Source organism: Biomphalaria glabrata, chromosome 2 (genome assembly GCF_947242115.1).
Source record: "Biomphalaria glabrata chromosome 2, xgBioGlab47.1, whole genome shotgun sequence".
Classification (NCBI taxonomy): Eukaryota; Metazoa; Mollusca; class Gastropoda; family Planorbidae; genus Biomphalaria; species Biomphalaria glabrata.
The window spans coordinates 24,854,689-24,872,096 of NC_074712.1; the positions used below are offsets into that span (position 1 = coordinate 24,854,689).

The 17,408-nt window shown below is 37.3% G+C and overlaps 1 protein-coding gene across 3 annotated transcripts in view; it reads right to left on the reverse strand.

Moving 5' to 3' along the window:
• The window catches only part of LOC106055819 (lysosomal alpha-mannosidase-like), a 90,224-nt gene that overhangs the window by 20,772 nt on the left and 52,044 nt on the right, over positions 1 to 17,408 (reverse strand). For all 3 annotated transcript variants that reach the window (XM_056019724.1, XM_056019722.1, XM_056019723.1), the window contains 8 exons: positions 16,991 to 17,114; positions 16,816 to 16,880; positions 15,199 to 15,417; positions 14,755 to 14,873; positions 14,354 to 14,458; positions 14,164 to 14,251; positions 13,440 to 13,526; positions 4,920 to 5,010 (listed from right to left, as the gene is read on the reverse strand). In XM_056019724.1, the coding sequence (XP_055875699.1) occupies positions 4,920 to 5,010; positions 13,440 to 13,526; positions 14,164 to 14,251; positions 14,354 to 14,458; positions 14,755 to 14,873; positions 15,199 to 15,417; positions 16,816 to 16,880; positions 16,991 to 17,114 (898 nt within the window). The remainder of the gene's footprint in view (positions 1 to 4,919; positions 5,011 to 13,439; positions 13,527 to 14,163; positions 14,252 to 14,353; positions 14,459 to 14,754; positions 14,874 to 15,198; positions 15,418 to 16,815; positions 16,881 to 16,990; positions 17,115 to 17,408) is intronic.

Here is a 17,408-nt window from a genome sequence, read left to right on the forward strand (position 1 = left end):
AGATGCACATGGTTCCAAATAATGTGAAGGTTTAGCAGCAAAGTTTTTTCAAGTGCGGATATACAGCTTCTGGCACCCATGAAACTCCTACGAAAGAACAGACATGAACTTCTATTTCAGGTCATAATTTGCTTGGAGGTATGTCATCTGGAGCTGAATCAGCTTCTGCATTAAATGGAGAGCTGAGGGTATTGAAAACTGGTTCCAAGTTGCTGACGTCTTAAAATTTGCTTTCAAATTCCACAATCAAGGAATACAAATAAGACTTGTTCTTTTCAACCATTTCATTACAATAGTTTCACCTTTCAGCTAAGGAAAATGATAAAGCCTAATTTCATTAGCTGGCATTTGTTTAAAAAGAATTAAGATGCACATAATTTCATGTGCAAACAATAAATTGCAATGCTTTCGATGATAAATATGAAGTCTGTCTTCAACTCCTCATTAGAAATATTAGTAACAAGGTCACAGTCAATGTCCTTCAAGGAACCTAACAATTTCCATGAGAGTCCATATTCTTCTAATGCTAGGCCAGTGGATACTACTGTGTTACCGAACATTGAATGTTTTGATTCCAAATCTTAAATTGCTTTTCGGAACTGCCAGTCAGGGTCAGCCTTAGAAAATTGGAGGCGTTAAGCGAAGTGAATTTGGTGGCCCCAAATAAAATAGAAAAATATAAATTAACAGCGAAAAAACTATAATTATGCAGCTTATTAAAAATCTAGTGTACTTCAACAATAACAGCGAGGACAGGTTTCGCTATTTCTCCTCTAAAATTTTTAAAATATATATCCTGTGTGGGGCTCTCAACAGTGGTGGGCCATACACGGATGTATAGTTTACGTATGTTTAATGCCGCCCTGCTGTGCCTACTTTAAGAACATATGGCATATGTGATATTCATATGAATGGCATTCAATGCAGATTTATGTTAACTTTCCCGTAATGAGTTTATGGTTGGGATATTGCTCTTTATTTTATTACAAAGCCTGTATTTTTCATATTCAAAACACGGTTTTATCAGTTGTTACCCTTGCCATCCTGTAGGCCTACAAGCCAACCCAACACTTTCAACACAGTTCTTCATAGCACTGAGTAGCCTAAATACTGACCTGAGCTTGTGTCATTGACTGAATTTTCGAAATATTGCCATTTAAAATAATCTTCGTTTACTTTGAACTTTTTAGAATGTCGTTTATAGAGACAATGTTTCTTTATAATAGCTTCTTCATTATAAGTGATACGAATCAAAAGTTTCAAGAATTTCTATAGATATTTACAATTATTTATTTTTAATATATTTGCATTTGAATATGTGTATGTGATTTCTTTAGGTGTCCGCGGGCCGCATAAAACACTTTGACGGGCCGCATGTGGGCCACAGGCCATAATTGGCCCACCCCTGGTTTAGTCCATCTCATTGAGTTCATTGATAGAAAGGTACGACAAGTTAAATGGACGTAGGTACTCTCTAGAGTTCACAACTGAGTTTGTTTACTTAGTTATTCTTAGTAGCTAATCTTAATTAGGGGCTGGACTTCAAGCCACACCTCTTCAATGGACAATGACTTTGCTTATTTGGAGAAAAATCTCAATTACGTGGCTGGACTACAGGCCATACCTCTTCACGAATGCCTAGTTTGCTTACTTGGATATAAATCTCAGTAAGCTGGACTAAAGGTCACACAGCTAAACAAGGGACCTTTTGCTATACAGAGAACAAACCGATTTCATCGCCAAGTAAGCCAGTAACTAATTATTTTGTAGAATGAAAAACACAACGTGCTAAGAAAGCATACTACACTGTAATTAAATATTACAGTTGATTTACTTTTCCTAACGTGTTAAATAGAATATTACTCCTGCGTTAAATGTCTTGATTTGATAACGATATTGTTAATAACTTGAGATCATCAAGTAACTCCTGGTTATTATGGATTTTTAAAATTACGATGCGTACTTAACCAGCGTGTATCAGACCAGGACGACTTTTTACACACCTGACACCCATAGGCCTACTATGTGCCATTTTATTGCAAAGCGCCGCAATCAGATCTAGCAAAAAAAAATGTCTTGGAGAGTTAAGAAACATTTAACCTCTGTAACTAGTGTACAGGTATAATTTATCTGTATGCTTGACTGACCATGCCAATGTGCTATTTCTTAGCCTGACCACTCAACACAATGACGTATGCTCAAGGAAAAAAAAACGTGATGGTCAACACCATCAACTAAACACACTACACTAGAACTACATGTGTAGGCCCACTACCTCTATCTGACCAGGTTGTTTAAATCTGTCAAACACAGTCTTTTTTTTTTTTTTGGGCAGGGAGGGTGTGGATGAGTTTTTTTCTTCTATATTTTGTTTTCCTATTGCTCTTAGATCTATATAGCAGTAGATTTAAACAAAGATCTCAATAATAGACCAGACTACAATTTAATATATGCTCCGGCATCATCTAAGGTTCAAGCTATAAATAGGTATAATTGATGTTAATAAAATATCGTTTACCACAAATGAATTAATCTAAAACAAATAAATATTGACCTAGAACGCTTCAGGTTCCAACTATTAACTAACAGCTACTATCAGTATTAAGCCCTTGAAGCCAGACCAGAAGCAGTCCTTGGACTTAATTACAAGTCTGATGACCAGTTGTTGGTCTGAAATTCATGAACACATACATTCACCCACTATACAAGCCAGATTGCACTTTACCTTTGAGAGATTTACATTAGTAACTAGTTAAATATATATTTACGTATTTTACATTGACCATGCCACCCCCACCCCCATTACAATGGTGGACTCGTACATAATACTCACTCAAGCTACACAGATTAGTTTGTGATAGGCCTATCTGTTTATAAATACTGTTAAGCTTTAATTGATCAATCATTAACAGAGTTTAAAGCAATAAGGTAAATAAAAGGAAAACAATTATTACAAATATAGGTATGTTATTTTAACAGTTTTGCGAAATGCTCAGTAACACAACCTACATCCAAAATATCATATTTTACTATCCGGTCATATTTGGCTCCAGCCCAATATCAAAAAGTACTATCTGGTGCACCCCTATTTTCTATACACAGCAAACTTGTAACTAGAGAAAATAGATACAAAATGTTTCCTTCTGGTCACTAGATCAAAAGTAACGAAATAAAAATATTCTGCTAAAGTTTTTGACACAGGTAAGTTCACTTTAGTTTTTGACACAGGTCAGTTAACTTCAGTTTTCAGTTACTGGCACTGAAAGTCAAGTCCTCCACACACCCACAAAGGTCAGCTACAGTTTGCTTTATGACTCTCTCCTTGATCTTTAGAAGTAGTCTCCAAACTATACTAGCAGCTCTACACATGTGTAGTTTCAAAATTCATGCACCTTCTCAAAGCAAGTCAGTCTTGAACCTTTGCCTTATGTCATCTTAGTTTTCATCACTTCAAGCTACCAGTACATAAAGTTATTGCTCATCAGATGTCTGCCCCTAGAGACGCAATCATGCTCCAGTTGTTCCAACAAGCGATACATTGAGTGCAACACAGGAGTGTGAAATACAAGTTTTGATGGTTTCAACAACTATAGTGAGGAGATTGACATTAGTGACACTGACGATTGATTGCGGATGAATTGCTTGCTTTGTAGTCTATAAGTTTTGACATTTCTGTATCAGCAAATTGATTCTCTGCCACATAGGTACTATTTCTTTTGTTGAGGTTTATAATAAGATATATATTCATAAAGCTTTCCAATTTAAATTTGACAACCACACAGCAAACTATAGGAGGTATAAAGATCCACCAGTATGTTCATAGTTTCCATTATCCTATTTTTTTAAGTACAATAAATTGTGTAAACTCTGCACCTTTGTATATCCTGCTCATCATCCTTTCGTTTGTATAAACTTGTCCAACCTGCGGGTTATATGCATGAAAATATGGTAGCTCATAAGGCATATCTTTCAAAAAGGATGGGATGTCAATTCTTGTAGCCATTAACACTGCTAATAGGATCAATAAAGTAAATACTTACTTGCTCAGCTACCACTTGTTAGCTTAAAATAACACATTCTAACTGTACATGTTAATGATGTTACACACAGCCTCTTCCCAAGAAGAATTCTACATACTCGTACTTACAACAAACACATACACATAAATACAATGTAAACACTTCTAGTTATAATGTGCCATCCTTTTATAGTCCATGTTATTGAAGGTAATATTTTGAATATGGAACCACCCATGAAAATGGATCTTAAAGAAAACAATGTTATGAAGAGACAATATAAAATTATTTTTTTTCACCATATGGTTTTACAACAATAGTAAAAGCAGGAATTCATAATTTGTAACAAAGTTCCATTGGTTGAAACTATGAAGCCCAAGATTTTGTGAAGCTTGACTATGATGGCAAATATCATAAACAAAATATAGCAAGGTTATTTGATGGCTCTCAGAATAGCCACACCTGTGAAAACTTCCACCAATGTTGAGGAATTACTGTTGCAGCTGCCAAATATATTGTTTGAATTATGAGTGTAGCCGAATTCATAATTAAATTTAGTGTTATTTCCTTATCTAATTTCACTTATTTGTAACTTAATTACAACCAGAAATATATGACATACAAAAAATAATTCAGAACTACCACTGTAAATATAAAGCTTAGGTAATGTTCAGTTTATAAAATGAAAATAGAACATACATATCAGATATTTATATTATGGTAATGATTTTATAGCATTAAAATTTCACACAGGTTTATGAACAGTTGGGGTCAATGCATAATGGGAAAAAAACAGGGCACAGAACCATAAAGGTTGAGAAAAGAAACATTACTAACATATATTTTTTTTAAAAATGAAAGTAAGCTAAAAATATTAACACTTTTGTGTGTGAAATAATTTACCTTTAATAATGAGACCTTTACCATCATCACCAGGTTCATTAAGTGGTTCACCTACACCCTTTGCATCATCATATAATAAACGACGATGTACCTAATATAAATTATACACACAAGACAACAAATTAGTTGTATTAACTCAACTTTAGAGTCATAGGTTTAATATATTTGTGTCTACCAAATATAACTGTGTACAAAGAAAAATGTTCTTCATTTCCATGTAGCTGTTGTTTGATTCATAATTGAAACCAAGGTAAATGAGGTTGGAAAAGATAGAAAATTTTTAATTTGAACTTTAGATATTTTATATAGTTTTGAGTTTAGGCACATCTGCACAATTTAGGCCGTGTCGTGCCTGTAATCCTTTAAGGATCACTCTCCCTTTATATAATAAGGGCTAAATCCTATACAGTTAAATCATTAAAAACAAGGTCTATTCACAGTTAAAATAGAAAAGGTAGTAAAAATTTAATAATTTGGTACAAATCTTATGTAAATATTATATGTTCACAATTCATAAATCAGATCTTGGTAGACAACCCCACCTCCCGGACAAAGCCCAGTACCTTCCCAGGGTCGACATTATCAAATAGTGTTTTTAAATTAGTGGCTCGAAAATATTTCTCCCTGACATCCTGGTATCTGGGGCAATCAACGAGGATATATTATTATTATTATTATATATTCCACAGTGAGGCGAGAGTCACAGTACTCACAAAGTGGGGGCTCCTCTCTCTTCAGTACAAAAGAGTGCGTGATGTAGGTGTGGCCAATCCTAAGTCTGGACATGGTCGTGCTACCATGCCTTGTCAGACCCTTAGATGTGGGCCGCCACCTGACATCCGCCACAATCTGCCTGAGTTTACTGTGAGTCTCAGCCTCCCATCGGTTCTGCCACTCTCGATAGGTGGCAGAGGCAATACTTTGTCTCAGGTCCAAGCAGGGAATTTGGGTTCCTGACACCGCATGATTTAGGGCTCTCTTTGCTTCTCTGTCTGCGGCTTTGTTTCCCTCAATGCCAACATGGGAGGGGACCCAGATGAAGGTGACATCCCTATGGTCAGCTGTTATTTGGTCCAACAGCTTCAGGCTCTTATGTACCAATGGAATGTCAGTCTTTATCTGCCCCAAAGTTTGCAATGAAGATTTGGAGATGGAGCAGATTATAAATTTCCTCCTTTCTGATGCTTTGACGGCTATAAGTGCAAGCAATATTGCATGTAATTCAGCCGTAAAAATGATGGAGCAGCCATCGGGGAGTCTACGGGAGATTGTTTTGTTCTGAAAGGAGCAGGCACACGCGACTTTTCCATCCATTTTGGATCCATCAGTGTAGATGGTGCCACAATCTCCGTAGCTCTCCTGCAGTTCCCTTAAGTGGACTTGTAGTATGCTTGGGCCAGTATTTTCTTTTTTGAAAATAAGGAGGGATAAATTTAATTTGGGTTTGTTCATTAGCCAAGGAGGATTCTAGAGATTTGGTCAATGGGTGGGGTTAAATTTTGAATGGGTTCTCTCATTCGAAGGCCCAACGGCTGTAGTTCTACCTCTGTAGGGTTAAATATGGACTCGAAAGTAGGGTTTGTGGGGTTGGATTTTAGCTTGACTATATACTGCATTGCAAGCTTTTTCATTCTTATGTCCATTGGGAGTTCTCCAGTCTCCACATGGAGACTTGGGATAGGTGATGTACAAAACACGCAGAGACAGAGACGCAGGGCAGCATTTTGTATTGGTTCCAGTATTTTTAGATAAGACTTCCTTGCTGCTCCATATATTATGGATCCGTAGTCTACTTTGGATCGGATTAGACTCTGATATAGCAGCAGCAAGGTATCTCTGTCAGCTCACCAGTCCGTATGGCTGAGTACTCTAAGTATGTTTAATGACTTTTGGCATTTCTTCTTAAGTTCCTTAATGTGGGGGAGAAAATTAAATTTGGAATCTAAGGTGAGGCCTACAAATTTTGTAGTTTTTACAACAGGGATCTTCTTTTTGTGTATAAATAGTTCAGGGTCTGGGGGGAGTCCCCTTAAATTACAAAAATGCATACTAACTGTTTTGGAGTCTGAAAATTTGAAACCATTATCGTTTGCCCAACCCTGAATTTTGTTTAAACATAACTGTAATTTTCTTTCTAAGGTGTTCATGTTTTTGCCATATGTAAGAATGACAAAGTCATCAACATACAGAGAGCACTCTATGCCAGGGGACAGAGCATTTATAATGCTGTTTATTTTTATGTTGAACAGGGTCACTGAGAGAATGCTGCCCTGGGGTACACCCATTTCCTGGTCATAAGTGTAGGTAATTGGCCTTGAGGCCTCTACAATTCCACTGTACAATTCTGGAATCCATGGCTTATTCTAGATGACCTACTTGGAGCTATTTGGCCTTGGGAGGCCCCCGGAGGGGTTTCACTTTATTCCAGTGACCTTGGTATTTTTATTCTTGGGTTTGGATGGAGAGGAGTACAACTCCCTTTTGGGGGAAGTCTTTCTCTCTGAAGAGGGGAGATCCCTCTGGTTAGAGCAGAGTTATTTCCTCCTCCCTCACCTGGGGCATCCTCTCTGCTTTGATTTCTCTTAGTGAGTTGGTCAACCTCTAATTCAGTAGAGGTTGGGGTGTCTGGCTGGGTTTTCTGAGGAGAACCTGTGTCAGACATGATGTCTCCGGGTTCTCCTGGAGTGTTGGTTTTGCTCAGTCTCCATGCTCTCATCAACGAGCACAGAGAACCTGTTCTTTAGCATGACAACAGGGCTTTCTTGTCTCTTCGGAGGTGTGTTCTTTGGCAGTGTTTTCTTCTGAGTTGGAGGAGGGGGTGGTGGGGTCAATGTGTCCGTCTGTGTGGCTATGGATCTTCCTGTCTTAGCCACAGCCTGGGCGTAGGTCTTTGTCAAGCCGATTAGCCCTTGGGTAGGGCCAATACAGCAGATTTCGCCTGGCTGAAGGTACATCCATTTCTTGCCTTGTACTCCTGCACAGCAACCTCCTGTTTCCACACAGGGCAGTCCTTGGAGTAGGCTGAGTGGCCAGCATGATAGTTTGGGCATTTGAACTAGGCTGTGCAGCTCATGACCTTCTCCAGCACATCTGGCACACACAGTGTTCCTCTTGCAGACTGCCACGCCGTGTCCATAACCCTGGCACTTGAAGCACCTCTTTGGCAGTGTTTTCTTCTGAGTTGGAGGAGGGGGTGGTGGGGTCAATGTGTCCATCTGTGTGGCTATGGATCTTCCTGTCTTAGCCACAGCCTGGGCGTAGGTCTTTGTCAAGCCGATTGGCCCTTGGGTAGGGCCAATACAGCAGATTTCGCCTGGCTGAAGGTACATCCATTTCTTGCCTTGTACTCCTGCACAGCAACCTCCTGTTTCCACACAGGGCAGTCCTTGGAGTAGGCTGAGTGGCCAGCATGATAGTTTGGGCATTTGAACTAGGCTGTGCAGCTCATGACCTTCTCCAGCACATCTGGCACACACAGTGTTCCTCTTGCAGACTGCCACGCCGTGTCCATAACCCTGGCACTTGAAGCACCTCTTTGGCAGTGTTTTCTTCTGAGTTGGAGGAGGGGGTGGTGGGGTCAATGTGTCCGTCTGTGTGGCTATGGATCTTCCTGTCTTAGCCACAGCCTGGGCGTAGGTCTTTGTCAAGCCGATTAGCCCTTGGGTAGGGCCAATACAGCAGATTTCGCCTGGCTGAAGGTACATCCATTTCTTGCCTTGTACTCCTGCACAGCAACCTCCTGTTTCCACACAGGGCAGTCCTTGGAGTAGGCTGAGTGGCCAGCATGATAGTTTGGGCATTTGAACTAGGCTGTGCAGCTCATGACCTTCTCCAGCACATCTGGCACACACAGTGTTCCTCTTGCAGACTGCCACGCCGTGTCCATAACCCTGGCACTTGAAGCACCTCTTTGGCAGTGTTTTCTTCTGAGTTGGAGGAGGGGGTGGTGGGGTCAATGTGTCCATCTGTGTGGCTATGGATCTTCCTGTCTTAGCCACAGCCTGGGCGTAGGTCTTTGTCAAGCCGATTGGCCCTTGGGTAGGGCCAATACAGCAGATTTCGCCTGGCTGAAGGTACATCCATTTCTTGCCTTGTACTCCTGCACAGCAACCTCCTGTTTCCACACAGGGCAGTCCTTGGAGTAGGCTGAGTGGCCAGCATGATAGTTTGGGCATTTGAACTAGGCTGTGCAGCTCATGACCTTCTCCAGCACATCTGGCACACACAGTGTTCCTCTTGCAGACTGCCACGCCGTGTCCATAACCCTGGCACTTGAAGCACCTCTTTGGCAGTGTTTTCTTCTGAGTTGGAGGAGGGGGTGGTGGGGTCAATGTGTCCGTCTGTGTGGCTATGGATCTTCCTGTCTTAGCCACAGCCTGGGCGTAGGTCTTTGTCAAGCCGATTGGCCCTTGGGTAGGGCCAATACAGCAGATTTCGCCTGGCTGAAGGTACATCCATTTCTTGCCTTGTACTCCTGCACAGCAACCTCCTGTTTCCACACAGGGCAGTCCTTGGAGTAGGCTGAGTGGCCAGCATGATAGTTTGGGCATTTGAACTAGGCTGTGCAGCTCATGACCTTCTCCAGCACATCTAGCACACACAGTGTTCCTCTTGCAGACTGCCACGCCGTGTCCATAACCCTGGCACTTGAAGCACCTCATGGGGTTAGGTATGTAGGGCCTCACTGGAACTCGTAGGTATCCTGCCTTCACATACTCTGGCAGTGTCCTAGTTCTGAATATGAGGATAATAGTGGCGGTTTTGACCTCCACCCCATCCCTGCGCCTGGTAATGAGCCGGGCATGTGTGACTCCTTCAATGCCATCCACTATTTCTTTCTCAGAACTTTCCAGCAGGTCTCTAGAGCTGATAACACCTCTGCTGGTGTTCAAACTCTTGTGTGGCATTACTTCCACTTGGAGATCACAGATTCTTCTGCATTGTAAAAGCCCATCAGAGTGTCAACTTCTACAAGAAGTTCTGATGATTTGTGCAGCTTAGATACACTCTTAGGCTCTCCCACTTCTGACTTAAGTCATTTGTAGATGAGAAAAGGGCTCATCTTTGTCAGGCTTTTCCCCTCCTCTGTGCACTTGACCACCAAAAATGATGTCCAGGTAGTACAGCTTTTTGTGACTTTATCCTTTTTTTAATCTGTTCTTTGCCTCTTGCCCAGACACAAATCTGGGGCAAGTAGTTTTTTGGGTGTTTTTTTGTCCATGTACATAAGTAGTAATTTGGCACCTGTTCTCCCCACCCGCCATCGAGTCCAACAAGGGGACGGGCCATTCGGATGTCCAGAATGAGCCCGCCAGGGCTACACAGGTGCTATACTCAGTCAGCTGCTGCATCGGACATGTTTTCGATACAGCAGCTCCCTGATTGACCCCCCAGCCACTGCCCTCCAGCATAGGCCATCTGGGCCTCAGGTCTAGGGGAACTTGGAGCCAAAGTATTGTGTTGTGGTAGTTTATCCTCAGATGGACACCTTATCAAACAACAGGATCTCTTTATCCCCCCTTACCCATCGCAGTCCACGGCAAACAGACTGGTCTAGGACATAGTGAGATTTTAAATATAAGGCAACAGAGTGATGATCAATGAAGGCAGACTGAGAAAAAGAGGAGGCAGACACAATGATAAAAAAGAAGTAGGGCACTTTTGAGCTCCAAAAGTGCTAAGGGAAGAGGAGCGCAGTTTAACGTCATGTCTTGGGACGCAGATATTTTATTAAACTATAGATACTTCCAGTCTAACTCTGCGTTTAAAATGATGATTTATAAAAAATTAATGGTTTTCAATTTAATGGTTATCCTGCAATTCTAATGACAACTACCCAGCAGAAGTACTAACATTAGATTAGCAGAGAAAGTTTTTGGCTTTAGTAATGATATAATTTTAAAAGTGCTTTCTATGTCAAATACAGAATAGGAAACACAGAGAGCTGCAATTAGCTGATTATGACTGACAGCACAAAACCAAAAGCTTACATAGTGTAAACAAGAGGAACCAACATCCTTGTACTTGAACATAATTTCTCCAATATATGCAAGGTACAGTACCAGTTAGAAAAAAAAGAAAGAAATTGAGGGGTGGGTAGATAACAAGGTTTGGACCAATATCTTTCCTCAATTACAAAAACTCCGGAAAATTGAAACAACCAGTGGAATAACGTTGTACATGTCATTAAAATAATATAAAACAAATCAAATTACTAGGAATGACAAAAAAAAATTAGCCTAAATAGTGATAAGAATGGGATGCTAAAAAAAATTTTTAATGATGATAAAAAAAAGCTGTTGTAACAGTAGTTTCAAATTAACCATTATAAGACCATTATTGAAAAGAGAAAGTAGAAAACATATAGTATTATATGGTATAAACTTTGTCACATGTAAATTATGAGTGCGTCTGGTGTGAATGTACACTTTGGTTTCTTATAGTTATAATGTTTTTTGTTTGGTGTAATGCACAAATTGTAAGACAAATTTCCTTACGGATAATAAAGATTATTATTATTATTATTATAATTTTGGAATTAGTAAACAATCTACATAGCTATAGAATAGCTTAGGAATGCCTAAAATATAGCCAGCACTAGGTCACCTCATAATTGATTTCAAGAGATTTCATTTTGTGAAATTCTAATATTCATACAATAGGTTAGTTTTTTTCTAGACAACTTTTATTTTGTTTTTGGAAGTGTTTGACACTAGTCACTTTTTTCTGCCATTTTTTGGCATAAAACTCTTTTGGTAGTATGTGAAAGTTGTCATCATTTGAGTGTTAATGAAATGGGAGAACAGACCAAACAAAAAATTGGCTCTGGGAGTAGAAAATTTCATGAAAAGTGGACAGATACTCTTTTTGTGAAACTTGATAAGATTTACAAAGAAAGAAAGATTTACAAAGAAACAAAGATAAAAATAAACAACCATATGAAACAAAGTACAAGAGATTTCTAAGTAACTCCAAAGAAATATTGACATGATGACAATATTTACCAAAAAGAAACAGAAACTAGAACTGATTGGCTTTCAAAACCATATTTCCGTGCTTAGAGTGAATTTTGAGTGATGCAGACAATTTATTTCTGTTTTGTTTTGCCTGCAGAAAATCTCTAAAAACAAGCACTAAGGTTAAACATGTTTACAAATACTTTTAAGAATGAACAAAACTATAAGTTATGAAGTGGGTGAAATCCATCTTAAATAATTACTTCACAAACATCTCAATGTAGTGCTCCAATCTGGGGTATCTATATTGCAAATAGACCTTTAACTAAATAGGCTATTATTCAATTAATGTTGGATATAACTAATTTCTCAGACATTTTTTTGGGTGCTACTGTGGGAAATTTATTTTGCCTGCAGACTGAAGAAAGTGAGGCATCATTAGTCCGTTTTTCAAATTATTAAAAAAAAAACAAAGTTACAAAGAAAGTTTGTGGAAATACAAAACTCAAAATCGGCCCCTGAATTGGTCTACTTAGGCAGGTAAAAAGCATGTTTCAATATTTTCAGCAGCAAAACTACAACCCTATCTCCATAGATACAAAAAGAATTGTGTTGAAAGTGTTTCAGATACTGTTGTTTTGTTAGTTCAACTAAAACTTAATACCACAGGATACAGAGATTTATTAATGTTATTACATTATTAATATTCATATGTATTCAATGAACTGATAGTTATGAAGATATAGTTGAATCCTAGTGTCACTTAAAAGATCGCACCATGAATGTAGAGGTTAGAAACAGGATTAATACAGCAATTGGAACCTATGATGACCTGCTAACCACTATCAAAAAACATAAACTCAAACTCTCTGGCCACATCACTAGGTCCTCAGGGCTCGCAAAGACCTTCCATCAGAGAACAGTACCAGGAAAAAGATGCAGAGGAAGACAGAGAAAGTGACGCCTTAATAACAAATAAAACTTTTCCCTTAAAAATAAAACAATTGTTGCTGGTAGTTGCATTTAGAGTTCATGTGTATAATATGAAGGACTACTTATTAAATGTTGTTTGAAATTATATTCTACTTTTATTCTTACTAAATAGATTATTTCTCTTAAAAAAAAAACATTTTTTTTTATATGTTTGTAGTTAGCATGACAGAAATTACTGAATCTAAAACTGTTTGCATAAATGTGTTAAAAATATGGTAAATAGTCATCTGCTTTACTAAATTAGTCTGTGTTTTTACTATTAATAGTGAATAGTTGTAAAAATTGTGTATTTTTATGATAAAACTGCTTGCATAGTTGACTTTAAAATTTAATTTTTTACTTTCAGAAATAAAAAAAAGCAGTTGCACCAGAATTTTGATAGGTCTAAAATCTAAAACATCATGATGTCAGATTTTTTTAAGATCTTTTTTTATTAACGAGATCTAAATCGGACGGACAGACAGATCTCATAAAATTATTAGCACCTTACACCATTTTGAATATGTTAAAAGTGATATGGAAGTTCTGACTAGTAGTGTCACTAAGAATAGATAAACAGAAAGTCAGTTACCATTAGTTCAACATCACCATCATTAAGACTAACACCTCCTTGAGACCTGTCAGTTAAAACTGTAAACTGCAGTTTACTGTCACCATTCTAGGATAGAAAAGCAAATATAAATTGAATCTAACTTAATTAAAAACACAAGAGCACATCATCAAAAGAAAGTTGAAACAAATGATAATGAACTTAGCTGGGAAATGTTCCAAAAGGAAATAATTTATTACAAAAAAGAACTACATTAATATGTTAATCAATTAGTTATATTTCTAAGATTATATGCTTCAAAATTTTTTTAACTTTACTGTGTACAAATTGAAATCTGGAATACCCGATTGTGTCTAAACCTTGAAAAGGAGCAATATTACCAAGATTGAGGAATGGGGATTGAATGGTCAAGTGCTATACTAAATAACTGATTTATATAGAGATTAGGTTTTTTAAATAAGGATTATTTGATCTCCTTTGAGTTAAGTCAAGACTTTTGTTTGGCAAATCATGTTTTTCACAGGACATCCTTTTAGCTTTTGACCAGAAAAGTAGATGTTTAAAAAAATGAAGCAAAATTCTGAACAGTAAAGAAGAAAGAACATTTGTAAGGCCCCTATGATGAGTCAAGCAAAATATTCTATTTTGTAGATGTTATGCTATTTAAAAAAATACATATTTTTCAAAGTAAGAGCTTAAATTTAAAATGTTTATATATCCTTATGTTAAAAGTAAAATAGCTTACCTTTATGCCTATTAATGCATTAACGGGGTAATAATTGCCTGCAACTGGTTCAGTTTGATTGAGATCCCAGGTGGGTCTGTAGTTCAATCTTGAATATGCACATAGTATAAATGATTTTTATACATTTAGAAATGAAGAAAATAGAAAAGTGCAGAATGAGAACATTGAATATAATGACAAATAATTTTACCTTCTTTCAAGCACTTCTCTGCCATTAGCATCAGTATAGAAGACACCTTTATTTCCAAATCCAGGTATTGTGTAACGCGTGACTATCTCTTTACCTATTTTATCACTGAATAAACAATATAATTTTAATATTGTTAGTTATTTTTTAATGCATTGATTTTTGCAATAATATTTAAAACACAGAAAAAGACATGAGTACATTTCATGTGATATAACAAAAAAAATTATGTAAATTATGAGTGAGTCTGGTATAAATGTATATTTTGGTTTCTATAGTTATAATGTTTTGTTTGGTGTAATGCACAAATTGTAAGACACATTTCCTTATGTATAATAAAGATTATTATTATTAAATTTGAACAGAAATTAAGTGTTAGAACATAAAGAACAAAGTAGTTTTACTCAATAGGAATGGGCCCAATAGTCCATTCTATTTCAACATAAGGTTTGTCCTGGTATACTCTAATAACTTGACTGATCCAGTCAGTAAATTGTTGAAAAGCCTCTTGAACAACAGAGCCCTAGATAAATCACAGGATGAGTTTAATTTATAAAACTATTTGATCAGATAAGTCAATCTATATAACAATATATTTTTTTAAGAACCTAACAAACAGTCTCTGAGTTAAGAACATTTTTAAAGGTAGTTTAATTATCATTTCAGAATTGTGTGATTTAAAAATGCTCCCCCACAGAGAACAATAAACAAAGTACAACAGCCCTCAAACCCACCCTTTCATTTCTTTAGTGACAATTAGTCACACTGCACTATCTTGTTAAGGAGGTCACACAAATGCTCTCAAACTTTAAGTGCTTGACAAAAATAATTTAAAAAACTTGATTTACCTTGATGATACCACCCCATCTTTTGAGAGGAATATAAGTTGGTGTGTTAGAGGATGGTCTAAAGATATATGCTCCTGATGCCTGGTTTTGGCCACCACTATTGTTGCCAGGAAAGCCAGAGTAGTACATAAAATTTTGAAGAAGAGGCAATGTTGTTCCAGATGTCAGGTTAGTGATTGAATGAAGATTGCCTGACTCATCAAATGTTACACTGACATACTAGTAAAATAACAAGATTAACAAGGTTAGTAGTCATACAATTTTTATTGTAAAAATTATATTTTAAGGGTTACAAAAAAAATCCCCCAAATCAGCAAAAACTAAAAATTTCATGTTTATCTTTTGACCAGAGTAACCTGATTTGTTTACCAGTATTACAGATTCTGTCATTTATAATAGTATGAATTCTTATATTTACACAGCTAAATGGTTAAAATAATATAGCACATGCAAAGCATATATAAGTATTTGTCAATGTTAATTGAATGTAAGGAAGCATGTTGTCTCTCTAAGATCAATGGGGAGTGAGTTCCAAACCTCTGGTCCGTGCACTAAAAAGCCAGCAAACTGTAGCTTTTGAGGGAGAAATGTGACATCACTAGAAGCACTAAGGGACATATGGAGTGATCAGTTCACTAAGATACAAGGGCATTTCTTTATTATAGATGCACTCATGAAAAAGTGTGGCCAGCCACATTGTAGTCAATTCTCGCTTTCACAGGAAGTGTGCGCAAGAAAGCAGTAGCAGAATCTCATCTTATTTTTAGTAGGACTATTTGTGCAGTGTTGTTCTGACTATGCTGCAGCATGTTGATTTAGTCATCCAGTAAACCTTCTAGATCAGCTTTGCAGTAGTCAAGGCAGGAGAGTAGCCACAGCTAGCTTTTTTGTTGACAAATACAAAGGAGGATATTCTTCTTCTTCTAGCCAGCTTTATTGCTGCTGAGCTGTGAGCTCTTTTGCAGACTGTGCCAAGGAAAAAAAGTGTGCTGTTTTCTTCAGTTGTTCAGCACTGCCGTACAGGGTGTTGGTTATGTTGGGCTGTAGTGGAAGTAGAGTGTGGATTAGGGAGGGGCATTCAAAGAGGATATGGTTTACGGTTTCAAAGGGGTGGGCGCAATGTCTGCAAAGGGGTAGTTGTGTGGAGTTTATTTTGTTCAGGTGGTAATTTAATAGTGGTGTGTGTCCTGTTCTTAGTTGGAAGATTGTAGATTGTTCTTTGCGGGGGAGGAAGTTAATACTGTCCAGTTTGTTAGGCGTAGTCATTTCTCTGTACATGGCTCTGCCTGTGTTTCCTGATGCCCATTGGTTGAGCCACTCCTCTTTGTGATTGTTGACTAACATTGACCTTAGGGTGAGGTAGTTAACAGGTCTATCTGGTTGTTCCATAGATGAACCTGCCTTTGATAGCTTACAAAGGAGGATATAAGATAGGACAAAATTTGCAAACATTTTGTTATGAAAAATTCAAATGGGGTCATCTATTTACTACAATAGCATCAGCCTATCATAAGATGAAGCATAGTGTTAAGCTCAGAGACCAACAATATACTTAAAATTATTTAATAGCTGATAAATGATTAAAGCTTTTAATGTAAATTAGTCTTCTCAACTTACCTTTCCTTGCAATACAAAGTCATTAGGTTCTAATTGTTCTTTCTCTGACTCAAATGTTAAAGGACCTTAACATACAAAATAAAGCATTTATCAAATAATAATAATATATTTTTTTTAGCAATATGAGAAAATATTAAATGCAAGAAAATATTGTATAAAATAAAAATAGAATTACTTATATTTGATGCAGCCTGTACAAAATAAGTAACAAATCCAAGTGGAGGCAGTTGAACCAAAAAAATTAGTTCATTTGTAGACACTTGATTGTTTTTTAATATTTTTGTAGGAATTGGAAGAACCTAGGAAAAAAAGAACAATTAAAATAATATTGTAGTTCATCATTGATACTTCATGAAATATTCCAAACTTAATATTTTTGTCTAAAAAAAATCTGTATATAGGTTTAAACAAGATAAAAAATGAACTTGTGCTACACACAAACTTGTTAGCAGAATATCATCATCACTCCTTTGAGTTCCTCATGGAACATAGGGCCTCGACAAAAACATGCCACTCTCCACGGTCTCTTGCTAGTTTTTTTATGGTTTCCCAGCTCTTCCCAGTCTTCTCTGCTTCTTCAAGTACACTGTGTC